The sequence below is a fragment of the Danio rerio genome, chromosome 7 (assembly GCF_052040795.2).
Source record: "Danio rerio strain M-AB ecotype USA chromosome 7, GRCz13ab, whole genome shotgun sequence".
NCBI lineage: Eukaryota > Metazoa > Chordata > Actinopteri > Cypriniformes > Danionidae > Danio > Danio rerio.
Window position 1 is genome coordinate 5,227,021 of NC_141027.1, and position 13,003 is coordinate 5,240,023.

The following is a 13,003-nucleotide window of genomic DNA, read 5'->3' on the forward strand; positions in this document are numbered from 1 at the left end:
AAAGAGAATAGAGGGTTGCATTATTGGGTTTTACGTCTGACAATTTGTATTATTAGCATTAGTATGCCTCTGGAAATTAATTTGTTAAAGAAATGTTTACAGGATCTCTTTATTTTGTAATAAAAGTATAATGACCAATTCTCCATGTACAATGACTTTCTATTATGAGTAAAATCACTCACAACACAATACCACAGTGACTTATTGTAAATACTGTAGTATTTTTCAAACACACTATGCTAAAGTGTAATATATTTTATATATTGTAGTATTTACAACACTTTCTTAATGAATGCTACTGCACACTATTATTAACTATAGCAAACTGATAATCTCTACTGTAGTACACTAGTTATTGTGAACTATGGAGTATAATATACCCTTTTTTGCTAATAAAACTGTAGTATTAGGTAATTTATTAGATGTTTAATTAGCCTAAACTATATTTAGCATATGTAGAATTACCACAACAGATTAATTCAAGTGTTTTATTATAGTATGCTTCAGAAACACTTTAGATTTACTATAAACTACTGTAGTGTTTTTATTGTTTGTACATGAGCTTCTTGGGAACACGGTGTTTGTACAACAGTGACCAGAAAAGCCATGCTTGTTTGTTTCAATGGGCCAAAGCTATAGGAATTTTGCCAGTTATAAAACACTGGCCAAAAGTGTAGCTCTTGTAACTCCAGTGTTTAAGTTCATATTTCATAGTCAACGAGAAGGCGAGCCGCGGTGACGTCACGCATTCTGGATTCGAACGCGTTCTAAAATTCCAAAAGACGCGCGCTGCAGGTGAAGCGCCTCAGAACTCTTCAACGCCTGCTAAGGTAAGCTGAATGCACTCTGACTTGGTCAAGTTTTACAACAAAAAACATAAAATGTTTGATTTCCCCGAAGAAAATAAGATATTGGTCACACTGTTTAGATTAAATAATCACCTTTATCGTCTGATTAATTAATTACATTCGAGAAAAATCACTAAATACTTGTTTTCAAATACTATCAAATCACACAACACGAGTTTAAATGTCGATATTTAAAACTGTGTTGTATATTAATATTATATGACTGTTGTAGATAATACTATTGATAATTCTACTGCTTAAAGTGTCCTTATTTGTATACGTTTTTCATGATATATGTAATAAAATTGAGAAATATTTGTACATGCCAAGAAAACAAATGTATTTTAAGCTTCTTAAGGAGTGGAACTGAGATCACATTTGAAGAGTACTGCAAAAATGCTTTTCTTACTTAGATATATATATATATATTTTTAGTCCAAATATCTAAAGTTTAAATTCAAGAAGCATTTTTAGACAATCAAAAAATGTGGTCTTGTTTTAAGAAGTAATATGCCAAAATTAAGTGAGCTTTCACATAAAGCAGTGAAAATAATCTGCCAGTGAGCTACACAAAATAATCTGTCAAAAGAAAAACAATATCATTTAGCTAACCTCATTAAGATTATTTTAATTGCTTTCAAAATAATGACTCATTTACAGCCAAACAATCCCCACTTATTATCGAGATGACCACTAATGAAGACACATTTGAAACTCAACCATGACTGAATCATAATTATGAATGCAAAAGTCTAATGTGAGTTGTGTTTTTCTCTCTAGAAAATGGATCGTGACATTCAGCAAGCAGAGAAAATGGCTTTGAAGAGCAAAGGGGAGATCAAGAAAAGGATGAGGGTGATGTTTCCGTCTTCTTCGGTAGATCTGGAGGATTCGTCCTTTTCAGGTCCTGGAGATAATGGCAAACTCCCCTCTCCGTCCTCCCGAAAGCGCAGATTTCCATCTATGCGCCGTGTTTTTGGCAAAATCCTATCGATTTTGATGCCGTGTGTGTGTGTGTCGTCTGAGGAGGAGGATCCCTCCTTCGTCAGCGACAGGAAAACTGATGCTTCGTTCTCAGCTGCAGTCCACAGATCATCCGAAGGTCATCCAGAGAATGATCTGCCTGCAGGCCAGCAGAAAGAAGCAGTTGAAGGTTTGAGAATATTAATAATTCACTGCTTTACTGGAACATCTTATTCAGCTCAGCTTCTGTCTTTAAAGTCTAAAAAGTTCAACACATGTATGTCCTTAATAGAAACTAAATGACTCTGTCTGTTATCCACAGCTGTAACTTTATCCACAGCTGTACTTGAAGACCCCCCCACCATATCTGACATCAACAAATGTTCAGAATTACAACAGACGCCGACTAACCTTGATGCAGGTAAAGACAAATCACAGACCAAATCAGGCCAATCACAACACTGAATACTGCATGATTTAGAGCGCTTCAGTGTGCTGATGTGATTGGCCCATGAACATTTCCTAGATAGATAAATGGATGGATGGATGGATAGATCAATTAGCATGTTGTTAAAATGATTCTAGGATGAACCAGCATTGCTAACATGTCTCCAGCATGAATTAGCTATTTATATGTACTGCTCATTTTCTTTCCAGAAGAAGCTGTGGAGATGAAGCCCTCTTCTCCTGCATCTGAACACCAAACCGCTGATCGAGAGCCTGAGGGGGGGAAAACACCTGAAGACCTCTCTTTACCTGAAATCAGCGAATGTTCAGAGTTACAAGAGATGCCGACTGAACTTTACACAGGCAAGACAAAACATGAAGAACAGCTGATGTGACGATCCACATATCTGTGTGTGCGCTCTAATCTAACCACAGAAATCTGTCACACTGGTTCATTATTACATCTGTTGAAGGATCTCAGTCTGTGTCATGAACCATTTCAACTGAGCTGATCTGCAGCAGTGTTTATAAGAGCGGCTGGTGTTCTTTAAGAAGTGCAGGATACTGTGTGTGATTTAATGACTAAACTCCATCATTTATCTTTCTGTTTTACAGATATCTCATGCATTTATGATCTGATTCGACCTCAAACATCCTGTCGACAACCTGGGTAATGTATTATATTATACTGTATTGTGTTATACTGTGTTGTGTTATATTATATTATAGTATATTATGTTTGTTGTATTGTATTATAGTATATTAAAGTATATTATAATATAGTGTTCTATAGTACAGTACAGTACAGTGTAGTATAGTGTATTAGTTAACTTGTTTGTATGATGTTTCTTTAGGCTTCCTGACGTCGAGGCCATGTTCAGAGAGTTTTGGGTTTCAGACCTGACGACAGAACTAAAAATTGAAGCTGATGAGCCTGAAGAACACTCTCCTCTGGGGTAAAGACACTGTTCACTCATTTTATAGTGATTGACTCTAGAAAAGACACGATATGCGAACGGCCCCTAGAAGGCCTCCATCATTTGCGAGCTCCAGTTGATCTTCTTGCACACCCATGCTGGATTCAGCTGATTTGTTGATAAATGGGTTGCAGAGCTGTTTCTTGCCAAAGACGTCTGTTTCTTACTGCTTTAGCTGCTTGTGGGGTAAATTAAAGTGCTCAAGTGGCCGAGATATAACCGAGAGAATAAGGTCATTTTCAGAATAAAAGATCCTTCAGACTCAGATAATAAATAAAATGGAAATAATTAATGATTTTTAGTGCAGCCCATTACCAACTGATGAACAGACTGGAACTGATACGGGTCCGCGGCCTGGTGCTTGAGGATCACTGATTTAGCAGATGCTTTAGTTTAAAGCCTTTAGACTGTTTTTAGTCGTCATCTAACCAAAACTGTTCATTTGTTTTCCTCAGCCTTCCTAATTTAGGCAACACGTGCTACATGAACTCAGTCCTGCAGTGCCTCCTGAGTATTCCCCCCTTCCAGCACGATGTGTTTCTCAGCCAGGAGGTGTGGAGAGATGAAGACATGCTGCTCAGGTACAGAGAATAAAACATGTTCTGGTTTCAATGAGTTTGGTGGAAAAACAAAACCAAAAATACCAAACAAACATGTGTTCAGCGCCAGCTTCTAATGCGCTGTACAAATCTGAGCTTTTGATTGATTCATTTAATGTCTTGTACATCCACAGAGTCGGATCTGTTGTGTTTTATTAACATCTCCAATCCCACATTTTGTATTGACTTATTAACTACACCTAATCCACACCTATAAAAACAATAACTATGGTACAGCTCACAGAAATGGACGCTTTGTATGTGAGCATGTTCAGTAGCTGAGCTGCATCCCTTCTAGCCCTAAACCAATCTACCCGGGGTGGAAGCCCCTCCCATTCTGAGCTTCCCCAAACTACCTGATACACTCTTGACTTTGTCCATCCCACAGTAATTCCTGTTATATTGTAGAGCAGCTCAGACTAACCCAGTCATCTGTTTCTCTCCAGTGTGTTTTCAGACCTGTTCATAAGCCGGCTGGACAACAGCAGCACCAGCCTGAAGAAAAGGCTCTTGAGGAAAGTGAAATGCTACATTGAAAATGCCAGTAAAGTCTTCACGGGAGACTTTCAGCAGGTGAGCGCACCTTAAACCAGACTCTTCAACTAGTCTGTCATGTTAATGCTGGTACACACCTGCTTTTGCTAGACCAGCTCTAAACCTGTGTGTGTTTCTCCTCAGGATGCTCACGAGTTCCTCATGCTGTCCCTGTCCTGCCTGAAAGAGGAAGGCCAGATGCTGAAGATGTCTTCTCCCACATACACTTGCCCCGTAGCCAATATGGAGTTCAAGCTTGAAACGGAGCGCACCTGTGTCAGGTAATGACACCACACTTCCCCTTGTGCATGCCGATTTAGCATTTTATACATGCTTCAGCATTTCAGTGATGAACTTCTTTTCAATACGGTTTCAGTTGTGGTCTCCAGAAGACATTTACTGAGGACGCAAACTACATCTCGCTGGTCCTCGGCCAGAATGCAAGCGTGTCAGACAGCCTGCAGCAGTACATGAGCGTGAGCGTCAGCGCTAATCTCAGTATACTGCATGAGCAACAACATGTCATGTCTGATGGGTTTCTTTCTTTCCTTCAGGCGTCTTCAGTTGATTGCATGTGCTGCAACTGTAACGGCACGAAGGCCTCGGTGACCCAGAGGTTTTACAGTTTCCCAAGGTACGACACATTATTGATCAGCTACTAATCTAACTCAATCACTAAACTCGAGCTGCTCTCTGATTTCTGATCTTCTGAATCCCTCTACAGAGTTCTGGTTTTGCTGGTGTCGCGCTTTGATATGCTGTCTGATTGTAAGCTGAGGAATCGACTGAGGATTACAGAAGAGTTGACGCTGTCCTCTGTTAAAGGTACGCCTGCTGTTTATTAAACATTTGACTGGGCACAATGGTTTATTTGATGACAGAAAGCGCTCAGCGGTTTATAGTTGACTGCTCACTGTTGTATTGTATTGTGATGTGAATGTAAACACCTGCTCCAGCTTTCTGTCAGTTACTCTATTAGCATTTAATATCAATATCTTTTCATTTAATGTCATATTTTAATGAAGCTTCTAAGTTTAGATTTGTGACAGTTTTGCTAATCATTTACAAGTGTATTTGCTGCAGTTACGATCTTATATTAAAGGATTTCCTGGGAAAGAGAGACAGAAACGTTTTCCCCAACTGCTGCAAGTATTACTCCAATACTTGGTGGTTGTGGTCTTCGAATTTGGGAAATATTTGGGAATTCTGTGACCAATCTAAAGGACAATCTCAGGAAGAAAATGTACCTTTTGTGTTTGCCTTGTGTTCATCAGGAGAGATCAGAGAGCAGCCAGAGTCTGATAATCAGAGACCAGCGAGCTGCCAGTCATTTCTCAAGAGAATCCTGAAGACAAAGACCAAAGTTGCACCCCAGATACCCAACGACAAGGCAGAGAGCAAGCAAATCATGACTGACTGACTCACTGACTGACTGACTGACTGATTAATTGATTGGTTGATGGATGGATGGATGGATGGATGGATGGATGGATGGATGGGTGGATGGATAGACAGACAGACAGACAGAGAGAAGGATGGATGGATGGGTAGATAAGATAAAGTGCAAAGATAAAGACATGAATAAATGATAGATAGATAGATAGATAGATAGATAGATAGATAGATAGATAGATAGATAGATAGATAGATAGATAGATAGATAGATAGATAGATAGATAGATAGATAGATAGATAGATCGATCTATGGATGGGTGTACAGGCAGACAGACAGACAGACAGACACAGACAGATAGAGAGAAGGATGGATGGATGGATGGATGGATGGGTAGACAGATAGATAGACAGACAGACAGACAGACAGACAGACAGACAGACAGACAGACAGACAGACAGACAGATAGACAGATAGACAGATAGACAGATAGATAGATAGATAGATAGATAGATAGATAGATAGCACTTTTCTGTAACACTGTTGACCGTTATCTTATACTTGTTTCCCCCATCTTCTACATGTTTCCTAAACAGCAGGAAGAACCGGCCGACACCAGGGTGGAGTATAGACTCACTGGAGCAGTGTCACATTTAGGAAGCAAACTGTTTTCTGGTAGGAATTGACCACACATGTTGAATTGTCTCATTTGTTTGGTGATTGAGCAGTTGAGGATCCACCCGGCCACAGAGTTATAGTCCAGTTTCTGTGTTGCAGGACACTACATAAGTCACATTCGGGATCCAAGTGACGATGGATGGCTGCGTTGCAGTGACTTTTCCGTCAGGAAAACCAGCTGGACAGAAGCGTCCGAAGAAATAAAGAGGAACTGCTACATGCTGTTCTACATCAAGCGGTGATTAAACGCTCTGTGTTTTTAACATTCAGAATGGGCTCTGTGCACAGCTAGAGTTTTAATGTTGTATATCTAACAGGCTGTGAAGATCACAGATTTTTAAAGAAATCAGATCTTCCTTGGCGCTGACTGGCTGAAAATTAAAAGTCTGTGTGCATACAGCCCATTTCATTCTCACTTGGTTCCGTCTCTTGCTGTGGGATAAAAACACTGAAATCCTCTGTTGTTTCTGTAGATGAGCAGCAGTTTGTAGCCGACAGTCCTGAAGAGGTGGAGAACAGCAGACTGAGCTTCAGAAGATCAAGAGTCAGAAGATTCTGCCAGATACTTGCACCAAAACCCCCTGAGACCTTCAGAACACACATGAAGATATTTTGGATTAAATCAGAGAGCTCCTGACCCGCATATAAAGGAAACATTCATGTTTCTCCACCCTTGCTGTATATGGAGGGTCAGGGGACAGATGAATGAAAGGCTGAACAGTTTGGAACTATATGAGTGCAAGTAAATGATGGCAGATTTGATGTGAACTGTAACTTGAGCACTGCAATCAATAAAAATTATTTTTCCAATCCTCGCAAACTCTGTCAATTATTTACAGAGCTCTGAACGCTCTCCTTCCAGTGCATCAGCATATTTGAGTGTGTCTGAAGTATTAGGAATTAGGAATTACTCACTTTCTAAACCCCTGAGGCCTTCATTTATCTTCAGAACACACTCGGCCACTTCAGAATCACTGCAGTTACTTAAGTTATGGCGGGAGAAAAGCTTTCAGAGTAATAACATTGTGAAGGAAGTTACTTTTTGACATGCATTACAAACCGCAGTCCTGGAGGGCCAGTGTCCTGCATAGTTTAGCTATAACTTCCTTCAACACACCTGCCTGAAAATTTTTATATACCTAGAAAGAGCTTGATTATCTTCAGGTGTGTTTGAAAGAAATGGAGAATACATGTCAAGGACTATCCAACAGCTTTTTATTTGTATGAACCATCAATGCACACCTACAAATTAAAGTCCAAAAGTTAGACTTGTAATCCTACAATTGGGCCTGGTTTTGATTAGGAAATCTGCATCAATGGATCATATTAGAGACTGTTAGACAAGAGAACTGATCTGCAGGAGAAAAAGCACATTGATGGCTGGTCTGGAATCAGTGGTTGGATTTGAAAGCCTTTTTGTGGATTTCGTTGTGGATTATCGATGGCAGAATCAAGGTATGAGATGTTATTTTTATAAGCTGAAAACTAGCATAACACTGACTTGACAGATTTGTACATGATGTGAACAAGCAGTGAGCATTTTAAGATCCAATATGGACCGTTATCTTGTACTTGTTTCTCACAAGTATATGTATTTATTATATTTTCATTTTGTCAAGCCTCCTGTTGACAGGTGCTGAGAAATAGCAAGTCTGCTAAAACACTTAAACAAATGCATTTTGTTATCCAGTGTAACTGATGTCCATAATAAAGAAAATAAATAAGTAAATAAATAATAAATATATATTTGTAGGTATAGCCAGCAATATATTAATTGAGACTAAAATTATTGATTTGTCTTTGGGTAAAACTCATTGGAATCTTAAGTTAAGATCATTTTCCATCAAGACATTTGTAACTTCCTGCACTAATTATATTTTAAAGCTTAATTTTTGATGTGTAATATGCATTTGAACGTAATTTGGACACTTTAAAGGTGATTTCCGTCAGTATTTAGATGTTTTAAACCCCCAGATTCTAGACTTCAGTCAGTTCTATCTCAGCCTATCTTCTATCTCAGTCTATCTTCAGTGCATATTTTGCTGCACTGTACACTGGGCTATTGGCATTTTAAAGTAAAATAAAATACTATTTAAAATTAAAGACGCATAACAATACTTAATTTTAAACTCTTCGGTTTGGTTCAGCCAACAAACTAGATAAAATTAGACTAAATCAGACTGAGAACTGCAATAAGGATTACTGGTGTCCCCCTTCTAGACCTCTACATCTCCAAAGTGAGGAAAGGGGCTCTGAAAATCACTCTGCACCCCTTACACTCAGCCCAATCTCTCTGAACAGTTGGCTGCTGCTATAGAGCACTGTACAATATAACAGCCAGGTACAAGAAGAGTTTATTCTCCTAGTTTGCCCACCTGATTCACCTTTATAAGTCAAATGTCGTCTAAATGGCATTTAAACAATGCAAACAGTGTATATTCTGAGTAACATGTGGAGCATGCACAATAAATTGTCAACAAAACATGCTGATCGCTATACATGTATGAATAATGAACATGCACTTTGCTGCAAGCATGTCCCTATAATGATGCATTTAGCATGTTGGAATGGGGAATACAAACTCTACAAAGAATTACTATAAACATGACATGTCCCTGAATATATATGTGTGTTTGAAAATAAACTACAAGGTTACACACACACTTTAAATATTAAACCCTGCAACATATTATACAATTATAAATTTTGCAAACATTTGAGACGTCACCCACAATAGAGATATCGCTATTATTAACCGTATAAAAAGGTTTACAGATGGATTATGCCGGCCAAATGCGAGAAATAAGCCATTTACAGTCAGCATTACGCGTGACGTCACTCTATTGAAACAGCAATGCCCCTTCATTGTTGTAATTATTTAATTATTTTACATTTAAACCCCAAGTTTAAAAACCGCAAGGTGTATTAAATGTATGCAATATATTTGCACAATAGAAAATAATATATAAACCTAGCTATATTACTTACTTGAAAAGCCCGCGAAATGACTGGCCAGGATATAAAAGCTGGGGTCAAGGGTCAGCGCGAGCGCGCGCGTGGAAGACGTTTTTTCCCGACTGGATCTCCGCGTGAGAGGATTGCGCTGAGGTAAAGTTTCCTTTTCAGGTCTGACAGAGATAACAGTGAGGGAAAAGTTTCTCAAAGCAATTTAACCACTGAAAATTGCCTCGTTTTTCAGTGAATCCACCATAATGTTCGCATAAGTCATGGCTTTTAGTCTGTTTGCGACCGTCCACTCGTCAACACCGGTAAAAGCCGTTAAATACCGTTAAAGGTCAGATGACTCGGATTGATACGCCCTATGCCATGATAATATTAGCGAGAGGAAAATAATGCTTTATTAATTATTAGTTTAAAAATATGTAAATCTAGAAATATTACTTTGTTGAAAAGACTGGGCGAGATATCAGCTGCGGTCAGGGGTCAGCGTGGACATTGAAGAGTGTTTTTCTGACTGGATCTCCACATGAGAGGATTGCGCTGAGGTAAAGTTTTCATTTCAGTTCGACAGATAACAGTGAGGGAAAAGTTTGTCTCAAAGCAATTTAACCACAGAAAGTTGCCTCGTTTTTCAGTAAATGTACTATAATGTTTGTAGACGTAATGGCTTGTGGTCTTTTTGCTACCACAAACACTGTTAAAAGCCGTTGGAAGTCTGATGTGATTTCCTCGAATAGAGCAAATGAGCTCGGATTAAATTAGATTTTATTAATTGTTATTCATTGTAAGTAAGTTAACACGATAGTTTGCAAAGTATACATGCTTATTTTGCATTTTAAATGTCAAACAAACAAACAAACAAACTATGGTAAAGCCAAAATGGCTAAATGAACTAAACAGGTTGAGCAAAAAACGGAATTTAAGTTTTGAAAAAGTGTTTGAGGCTTATAAATCATTAAAACAAGGCTTAATAAATAAGTAAATGCTTTTACAAAGATCTGGACTAAATATGCTTGAAGGAATATGGCGTCATAGAAGAACCTGTTAATGTAAACTGTTTTTACTTTTTATGAAATGTTTTTTTAAAAAGGTTATTTTTATTGGTAATATATTATAATGTATAATTTAACGCTTGTTAAAGACTGCTGAAAAAAGTTCTATTGTTGGTTAATATTTGTCAAAAAGCTTGATCAATCAGTTTTTCTATTAGCTTTTTACATTTGAAAAAAAAAAACAATTGCACATGATAATGGTAAAATCTTAAAATAAATTATTTATTTTCAGGGATACAATTAAAACATGAAAATTATGTTCATAATTTGAAAATAATTTTTTTTAATATTTAAAATAATTACATTTATTTATTATATTTTATTCAATCATTTTCTTTTTGGCTTAGTCCCTTTAATAATTCAGTGTCGCCACAGAGGAATAAACTGCCAACTTATCCTGCATATGTTTAACACCCATACATTCCCATTCGCACAAATACACTACGGACAAATTAGCTTACCCAATTTACCTCTACTGCATGTCTTGGGAAAAAGTACACAGAAAAATACCCGCGACATGCACTAACCTGCCCCTAAAGTAGCTATTTATTTTCACTAAAATAACTTTGCTTACATTAACAAGTCATGCAAACAATATCATATTTGTCATGTTTATCACAGAGCTTGAAGCTAACCTTTTTGCCTGGTACCACTGGTGCTCCTAACTGAAACATTTTAGCCGCACCAGCCAAAATTATGTCACATCCACCAAAAATGATGAGTGCTGTTACCACATCTTTTATATTTACAGATTTATTGCATTTGAAATTAACATTAATCACAACTAACCAAAAAATCTGCATGCGCTCACCGGCCTTGCACACACGGCTTGACGTGAATGAGGTGAACTGAGTTAACGATAACTGTGATGTGCAATAGCATGCATTCACAGAGATAAACTAATATTGCAGCTCATGAAAAGACCGGTATTGCTATTAAAATGACCTGTGCAAACAGTAAGTTATAAGACAATATCAGACACCACCTGTGAGATCAGCACAGTTATTATTGTTAATTCAGTTCATCTCGATTATGTCAAGCAGTGTGTGCTGGGTCGGTGAGCACATGCAGATTTTTGTTTGTTTGTTAGTTTCTGTTGAACATGTTAGTATAAAACTTGTTGGAATGATGCTCATTTTTTTGGCTGGAGCTCCTAAACTTTTGAAGTTAGGACCACCAGTTCTACCAAGCAAAAAGGTATGCATGCATGTATGTGTGTGTGTATTAGAGCTGCACAATTCTGGCTAAAATGAGAATCACGTTTTTCTTAGCTTAAAATAAAGATCACGATTTTCTCTCGATTCTGTACATATAAAATAAAGGTATGGTTAAAAACAAACATGGCACAACATCGATAATATTATTTTGTGCAGGTCTACTGGTTTCTACAAATAATTCTATTCTACTCATAATAATTCTGATGTTGAAATTATGTTTGAGATATATGCTTGCAATCTGTCATTGACAACATTATTTGACCATTTAATTCACTGGTAAAATCAGACATTTGTCATTCTCTAAAATGCGATATGATCATTTAAATGACGTGCACACTTTCGGTTTCATTTTAACTGCTAAGTGTTTGTTCATTCTTCGCGCGGCTCCCAAACGATCACTCTGTGCCACAAATTGAATATTATTTACAACTTTATTACCTGTAAATCACATCATTTGCAGGTTCTGTTCACTAAAGTAGACACACGCGCGTCTATCATTAATTATAAAGGGTGCGACAATCTTCCAAATCCTCGTTTCAATTACATTTTCTATTTTAAACTAACGGTTCGTTTCGATTTTTGATTATGAATAATTATTAGTTAATAACGAATCAATTATTTGTAGCCTACAGTTTAAACTATCTGACCTGCATGGTCTTTGTTTTACCCATATACAAATCATACAGTAAATGAATAAAGGCAAGTTACACACATAATTACCACCTGTCAATCACTTTTTCTGCGGGACTCCTGAATAGGCAGAGATCTGTGTCGTTATAATGGCGTCGGTAAAAAAGACACACAACCAACAGTATCTGAGGTGTTTGCTAAAACGACCAAGTACAAGTGAGTGAAAGATTGAAGCAGTCTACTGACCCTCTGACTGCCTGGACCGAGCGCATGACTGTGTGTGCGTCTGTGTCTTTGTGTGAATGAGTGTGTGTGGTCACGTGCGTTTTCAGCAGTAGTGAGGAAGGAGGGCTGCTCAGAAATGCCACACGCCACTGTGGATGTGGATTGTTGTCGTTCTAAAATGCTATTTAAAAACAAAGACCTATAAGTGTAAACAGAGCCTGAGTGTGTACTTTTCGCGAGCGGATTAGCAACGGAGGCGGGGCGGAGGATCGCGAAGCCGATGTTGTCTATCGGACGAAACCTAATACGTACATAGCAGAGCTTGCAAACTGTGTTTTTTTTTTGTCGACAACACAAACGTTGTCAACGTAACTCACTGGAAATCCAAAATGCTTTCACACCCTGACTTCATTGAAAGAAGAGAGGGTTTAATCTCTGTCGACAGGTCTCCTGCGTCTGCATTTGATAAGTTTTGTCTT

General features: G+C 37.9%; 1 protein-coding gene and 1 long non-coding RNA gene across 5 annotated transcripts in view; both read left to right on the forward strand.

Moving 5' to 3' along the window:
- The first annotated feature begins 649 nt into the window (after positions 1-649).
- On the forward strand, positions 650-7,259 carry LOC147842963 (ubiquitin carboxyl-terminal hydrolase 46-like). 4 transcript variants are annotated; one of them, XM_087260298.1, is made up of 16 exons: positions 650-830; positions 1,629-2,001; positions 2,134-2,232; positions 2,469-2,621; positions 2,874-2,928; positions 3,113-3,214; positions 3,691-3,816; positions 4,281-4,407; positions 4,513-4,649; positions 4,745-4,844; positions 4,923-5,002; positions 5,093-5,193; positions 5,643-5,758; positions 6,358-6,436; positions 6,539-6,677; positions 6,913-7,259. In XM_087260298.1, exons 2-16 carry the CDS (start codon positions 1,632-1,634, stop codon positions 6,914-6,916), a joined length of 1,788 nt encoding a protein of 595 aa, XP_087116424.1. In that variant the 5' UTR covers positions 650-830; positions 1,629-1,631; the 3' UTR covers positions 6,917-7,259. The 4 variants fall into 4 exon arrangements, 3 of the variants coding, with proteins under 3 accessions (XP_087116424.1, XP_087116423.1, XP_087116425.1); XM_087260297.1 differs by lacking the exon at positions 6,913-7,259 and having other exon boundaries at positions 704-830; positions 4,745-5,002; positions 6,539-6,681; XR_015495177.1 differs by lacking the exons at positions 650-830; positions 5,643-5,758 and having other exon boundaries at positions 927-2,001.
- Positions 7,260-9,489: 2,230 nt separating this feature from the next.
- Positions 9,490-13,003, forward strand: part of LOC147842964 (uncharacterized) — a 277,603-nt gene continuing 274,089 nt past the window's right edge. The window contains exon 1 of the long non-coding RNA XR_015944703.1: positions 9,490-9,547. This is a non-coding gene — a long non-coding RNA (uncharacterized LOC147842964). The remainder of the gene's footprint in view (positions 9,548-13,003) is intronic.

Coding starts and splice junctions, on each gene's coding strand:
- LOC147842963 (XM_087260297.1), top strand. CDS start 1,632: ATGGATCGTGACATTCAGCAAGCAGAGAAAATGGCTTTGAAGAGCAAA. Junction 2,622..2,873: donor GCCGACTGAACTTTACACAG/GCAAGACAAAAC, acceptor TCTGTTTTACAG/ATATCTCATGCATTTATGAT. Junction 2,929..3,112: donor ACATCCTGTCGACAACCTGG/GTAATGTATTAT, acceptor ATGTTTCTTTAG/GCTTCCTGACGTCGAGGCCA.